The sequence below is a fragment of the Nematolebias whitei genome, chromosome 5 (genome assembly GCF_014905685.2).
Source record: "Nematolebias whitei isolate Nwh7 chromosome 5, NemWhi1, whole genome shotgun sequence".
Taxonomy (NCBI): domain Eukaryota; kingdom Metazoa; phylum Chordata; class Actinopteri; order Cyprinodontiformes; family Rivulidae; genus Nematolebias; species Nematolebias whitei.
In genome coordinates, this window is record NC_056502.1 from 30,746,624 (window position 1) to 30,753,468 (window position 6,845).

At 43.9% G+C, this 6,845-nt stretch overlaps 1 protein-coding gene across 1 annotated transcript in view; it reads right to left on the reverse strand.

The window, feature by feature from the left end:
• rspo3 (R-spondin 3) overlaps positions 1–4,846 on the reverse strand; it is a 24,562-nt gene extending 19,716 nt beyond the window's left edge. The window contains exon 1 of the mRNA XM_037677106.1: positions 4,750–4,846. Within this exon, the coding sequence (XP_037533034.1) occupies positions 4,750–4,846 (97 nt within the window). The remainder of the gene's footprint in view (positions 1–4,749) is intronic.
• Positions 4,847–6,845: the final 1,999 nt, after the last annotated feature.

Genomic DNA, 6,845 nt, shown 5'->3' on the forward strand with positions numbered 1-6,845 from the left:
CCATCCATCCATCCATCCATCCATCCATCCATCCATCCATCCTTATATCTCTATATATACTGTACATATATGAGGAATTGAAAAGACAGTTCTTCTGGTGTACTCAACAGAAACATCTTTAACCAGTATTTGACAGCTTAAGTATTTATTTTGAAAGTAACAACAGGATTAAGGTTGTTAAGAACTGTGTACTTGAACTGCTTTGAATTTTTTTGTGACTGGAGTTGTTTTAAGATATTATATATGCATTTTACTGAATAGCAGCTGTTCACCTTGGCCTTTGCCTTATCTGGACCAGTCGTTCGCTCATCAATCTTGCCTAAAAATAAACTCTGTTTCTTCAGACTGATGTTTTCTTAAAGGCTGTTAGAACAAGTAAGACAAAATAGTTGTTAACCTTTTCAGAAACCCCACTTCAAAAGATCTGACATTTCTCTTTAGTGCCCACTGGATAACAGATTTGGAGCAACATGATGTGATAGCATGACTCAAAGCGGTAACACAACAGATCCAAGAAATGCCATTTACACATGAAATGAAGGAAAGCATTTTACTTGTCACTTTGCATGACAACGTTTTAGGCAAAGATTTTGAGAAATTAGGTAGCACTCACAGTACGTGATGAGGAGGACCATCAGCTACACTGAAATCGAGTTTCATCTTAATATCTGGAGCTAATTCTGTATATGAAGCAACAGCTTTGCCACATTGCTGTCAGATATATAATCTAAAATTAAACGTGGTGCAAAGTTCTTGTGTTTGTGAAAGCAAGCTCAGCATGTGTCCGACACATTTGCATGTGATGCTAGCAACTGTAAACACTGAATAACCACAAGACATGTCCCGTATTTTTATATATCGGTCCAACCGCATCAGTTTGTATTTCCCAAAAGTGTTTTAAAAATGTTGTCACATATGGTAGGTAGATTAAAAACAACCCAAGCACACAGGAATTTGGTTTTTCCTCTCCTGTCTTGGCATCCCATTGGCTCACACTCGCTGTGTTGCTCAGTTCAGGGTTCAGCTGCCAGTTAACCATAGATCATAGATGCTTTGTTTGAAATATCCTGACCGTCTTTACAAGTGTTGTCCGTTTGCCCAGACGTGTTCCTGCCAAGCCACCCCTGATTCACAGAAACCTCAGATGCAGGAATTCGGCCCTGCCCTTTCACTTTGCGCCGACAAAACCTCAGCTGGATGGCAGCGTCTTGCGCAACACATCAACAGAATCACACGTGACATAAACAGATTTTCAAGCACAGAAAACAAACAATCAATGGGGACAGATGAATAACCCCCCCCCCCCCCCAGAAAAGGCTAGATGATACACTGTCTGTACCCAGACCTTTGTTTTGAGGCATCAGCACAGGAAGTTTGGGGCTTGGGCTCCATCTGTGTCATGCCTGTTAACTGAATGGTCATTGACCCCCCCACCCCACCCCCACCCCATCCTCCCCCAAACTCAGTCACTGTTGCCCCCTTCACCCTCCTTTTTCCTCTCTCTAAGGTCTGTACTTCTTCACCAACTATCCCCTCCATCATCCAAGTAGAAAGCACTAGATACCGGCGGAAGTCTGAATTCCTAGAAGGAGAAAATTGATCCTATCCTGGGTCAGAGGGGTGGTGTGGGTGGTTCGGTGGTGGTGGTCATCATCATTTTACTTAAAAATAAAGGAATACTGCATCCCTGCCATCCCACCTACATCACAAATGACTTTAGCTACACTCGCTGCTAAAAACTGAAAGGTGGACATTAATATTTTTGCCTGTCATGTTAGTTAAATATTTCATGAGCCACGTGGTGGATTTTAATGCAGCTCTCAAGAAGAAATCATTAGATGTACATCAAGGTTCGCTCCTCGGACACTTTCGTTTTACTATCTGCACACCACCTTTGATCTATGCTTCAGTTTGCTGATGATTCGCAACTTAGGACCAAACCTTCCACTCAGTTCCCACAAAATCAGTTGTCAACTGTTTGAATATACACATGGATGTTGTTAAACGTAGTCAAGGTCAAGGATAACGAAACAGAACTCCTGGTTGTGGCCACCAAAACCAGGAAACTGAAGTCCTAGTCCATGACATTGATGACTGCTCCATCCCAAGATGGTTGTAACCGTGACTCCACACTTTAATTTCAGGCTCACATCAGATCTGTCACCAAAGCCACTTGTTGTCTCCTGTTGCAGAGCGAAGTGGGGGAATTGGAAAAGTCTGTCTATCTGTTAATGTTGTGAGCATGATCCCTTTAAAACTAAGTGAGGTACTGACTTCCGTTTTGGTGTGTGGCTGCATCTAGGCATAAGAAATGTCCTTCTCGAAAACTGGGTTGCCACATCAAAATCCAACATAGCCAACACCATATAGACAGGTAAACTGACCACCCCAGTCATTTGAGGAAACTATGCCTTCTAGTTTTGATATTGCTTAAAAGTATGGTTTCCACAATGATTGGGGTGGCTGAAGATTAATCTGTGGTAGCATGGCCACCATTAGCCACCCTCTGGCTCCACCATTGCACCTGATGATGAATAAAATTGCTCCCTCCACTCTCCAGGATCCATCACTCTGCTACAGACAAGCAATAAAATAAAATACAATAAAAAAAACACTTACCTCTGTTCTTCTCCACAGTGTAACTCCTACCCTCTTGATTATCTTGCACCAAAGGTTTCCTTACATTCCCTGCTCAATCCCAGTCCAAAAAACACTCATCTTCAAAATTACAAACACTCACTATTCAAATCCCTCAGTGACAGTGGACTGTGGGGTATTGCTTGTTTCACACGAAGGACATGGCAAGACCGTGTCCATCTTTAGTTTACTCTGTAGCTGAGACTTTGGTTCAACCAGTCTGGATTATGGCAGTGTGGTCCTCAAGGAGGCTCCAGAACTCATCTCCTACACTTTTAACAGAAGTATTACCAACATTTTACTGCCATTTTCACAAAACTCCTCTGATTTTGTGTCATATCTCATGTTGCCTACAAGATCCTCCTACCCTTGTACAAATCCCTCAATGCCTCGACCGCTCATGGCCGTTAGATCTCCTTCACCCATCTCAGACACACCAATCCTCAGCCTTACTTTCTGTCAACCTCCATAGCTTTTGGGACAGAGCCTTTGTTGTGGCAGCTCCCACTGGAACTCTTTTCCATGTAAACTGCACAATAGGACACCACTGGACTTCTTCAAGACACTCCTAAGACACCTCTTCAATAATCGTTCAACACTTCACTTTGCTAATTATTCCCTTTTGTGAAGTGTCCCTTGGTTTCTTGAAATAAATTGTATTATTATTGTCATTATTGCTTTTAAAATGAGATAAATGTTAAACTCAACTTAATTCAGGATGACAACAACTGGGTGCCTACGCAAAAATGGTCATGACTCAGTCAGTTTTACAGATGTGCTGAAATTTGGTGTGGTAGTAGCTGAGAGTTATTTACAACACACACTGAGTGCTAACAGATTTCACAAAACTGTGTGAGATCATAGATAACACGATTTTATCAGGTTTGACCAGTTCAGTTCGGTCAGACATTGAAGGTGACAGGAGATGCACTCTTTCAAGGAATGCTGATGCTTTCTTTTCTTTTTTTCAGCCTGTAAACATTTTACAGAATCGTTTATTTCAAGAACATGTAAAAGACTTTCACGTAAAAAAAAAAAAAAAGAAGTTCTGATCAAACCTCCCTGCTTTCACCTCTACAGCTGTGTGCAACCCTCATGCTCTGAAGAGTCTAGATGAAACAATGGCAAGAAGTTCCACTATAAACACATGTTTAAGTGGAAACAATAATCTTATTAGTTGCAGTGGGTAAATCTGACAGCAGAAAGTATTCAGAGTGGAAATCCAAACCCAGAGAAGCACAGAGGGAGCTCTCATTCCCAGGTGGCATGAATAAAAACACCACTCCAGGAGATGATTACTGTGGATCACAGACAGTTTTTAGACACGCTGGCAAGTGATGCGTGGAATCTTCCAGTTATCATTGCTCCTCGCTAACAGAGTTAGTCACAGAGCACATCTGGAGGCCCTCAGTCTCAAAGCGTGAGTGCAAAACAAAGAAAATCTGGCCCAATACAAATTTTTGATTTTATTTCCCAGTGTCACCGGGTTGGGGGCTCTTAAGAAAGATAAAACGCAGCAGGTCTAATGATCTCACCAAATATAGAAAGTAAGGCATGAATTATCAGGGGTGAGCCTGAAATCTGCCGCTCTGACCGCTAGAGAGCGGCGCAGGAGAGCCGGGGAGCAAAGACGCGGCTGCGCACAGCTGGCACCGCACTTCATTCACGACCCAATTAAGTCCTAATAAAAATCACCTTTCACCAATGGGAGTTAAAAAAAAATAAAACCATAAAATTAGACATAAAAATCAACATTAAACTTCTAATGTGTCGGGTTAATTACGCAGATTAAATCGCTTGACTGCAATGCGCACTTGATGAGAAGAAAGTCGTGTTTAAAATACTTTTCACACTTTCTGTAAATATTAATCCAGGAAATGTCCCCAGAACGCGTCTTCTAACATTAGTTGTGTTTTGTCTTGATGGTTTTGAGCGTTTGTGCCATAAAAAGTGGTCCACACAGTAAAACAAAATAAAACAAAATATGGATAATAAGTTTTTCTTGACAAAATAAAACACTTTACAGATTTTCAGGTCTGGAATTTGCTTCAGTCATTCTTTAATTCTCTCAAGAGTGCGCCTTTATGCTGAGAGAGAAACTTTTCTACTCACATTTATGAGTCCGGTGCCTGGAGCTGCTGTGCTGCTGACAACTGTAATCCATGCAGTGCAAGATGATCAACACAAAGGAGATCAGTTGTAATTGCATAGTAGCCCAGAGAAGAGTCTTATTGTTAATGGGGTTGTTAAATTAATTTCGCGTTTTCCTCCTTCTCCAACAAAAGGAGGCCAAAGCTGGAGCGCAGATCAACTCAGCGGGATGCCCAGCTGGGGGGTGATGTGTGTTGGTGGTGGTGCACGGCGGCCCAATGTTGCCTGGGCCGTTTAGACTGTAACATCCTGGATGGGGTCCACATATGTGCCAGGCTGAGTCAGTGCGCCCTTCTCCTCGCAGCTGTGAAGAACATCCCCTTGAAAACGCACCCAAACGCACCCAAACGCCTCACTGTCATCTGCTGCGCACGAGGAGGAGCAGCACGGAACCAAACATCGCCGTGGAGTTTAAAACAAACGAGAAGAAGCATCAACGTGACTTTCCATCACTCGGAGACTTTATAACTCCGTCCGCGGAGTGCTCTCTGTGGAGATGCGCCGTGCGTCCCGGAGCGCGCGTGTGTCGATATCGCTGATATGATAAGCGCGCGGAGGGTCTCACCTCAGCATCAGACTGAGCACAGAAAAACAAGAGTATGAACACCAGAAATGACAAATAAAGCTCAGAGTGTCTGACGTCTCCTCCTGATCTCCACGCGCACTGAGCCGCAGCCAAGGTCAATCCCCGCACCTTTCAGCGCCTCGACTGCAGGAACCCACTGTCCTCTCTCCTGCTGCTGCTGATGACTTCAGCCTTCTGCTGCCTCTCTTTTCTCCCGGTATGAGCTCTAAAGTTTATTTAGAGGGCATGCCCCCGCCCCCCTCCGCACCCAGCGAGAGGGGGAGAGAGAGTTGATCAGTGGTTTTAGATCTACTTTCTGCACGAACACACCTATGTGTTTAAAGTTACTGCTCTCACTGTAACTGTTCTGTTTATTCATTCAGTTTTTATTTATTTAGGAGGGCTCCACTCAGTTCTTCTTCTTTTTGCATTTGGAGCTGCAGGGATGCAGCGATGTGAGAATCCTCAGCATCTCATGTTATCACCTCTAGAGGGAGTTAGCTCCATTGAAGCTTCAGGTTGTGAGCAGGCACACACCAGGAGGTGAACTCCAGCAGCTGACTTGTCTCTGACTGAGTCCAAATGCTGTGTAGGTTTAAATAAATGACACATTTTGCTCCTAAAACCTCTCCAAACTTATGTTACACGCAGAAACTTTAAGTTTACGGAGCTGCATCCTCTGCAGACCACAGAACGGGGAAGGAAAGAGCGAGGGGGTGCGGGGGTGAGGCCTTATTTGTCTAACTGGAGTGTTGATGTGGGGGAACAGTGCGCTCAACTCCGGTGCTTTTCCTCACTGTGGCTTCTGGTCTTCCATCAGTCACTGCGCTGAGGAAAGCAATGCAAACACAGAGGTTTTTTTCTTCGTCTTCGTCTTTATGGGAAGACTTCCCTGTTTGCCCTGCGCTAACTCAGGACCAGGACAGTAAGACATAACAGAGATTGATGCATTGTTGTAAACCCTTTCACCCCTGCACAGGCAGACCACCAAACCTAAATGTTGCCAAGAGTATTATGAGAAGCATAACGCGACAAATACACACTGCCAAGTCCTCTTAATAGATTTGTATGTAAACAAGTCCACCGTACGGCTTCTTATACCGTGTCACATCGTGAAATATAATACCCCATGTGTATAAAGTTGTGTATAAGTAACGTGGTTTGCAAAGAAGGGAAAGAAATGTCTAAATATTTTGATGAACAGCTATGATAAATTATGAAAGCTCCCCCTCCCTCGCCTGAGTCTGCTATGGTATAGAAGAATAATGCTCGTCTTTGTTTTTCAGCCTGAACAAACTCCACCAACCCCTGGGGACAGGGGCATGTGTGTGTGTTTGGGTGTGTGTGGGGGTGTCTGTGGCACAGGGGTGTGGAAGGTTAAGGTCACTTGGTCAGTCTCCGGGACCGTCCAGTGAGAGAATCAGTCGACACCTGTAAATGAAGTCTGGCAGGTGCATAAACCCAGACGAGAGCAAGGATGGATGCAGAGTAC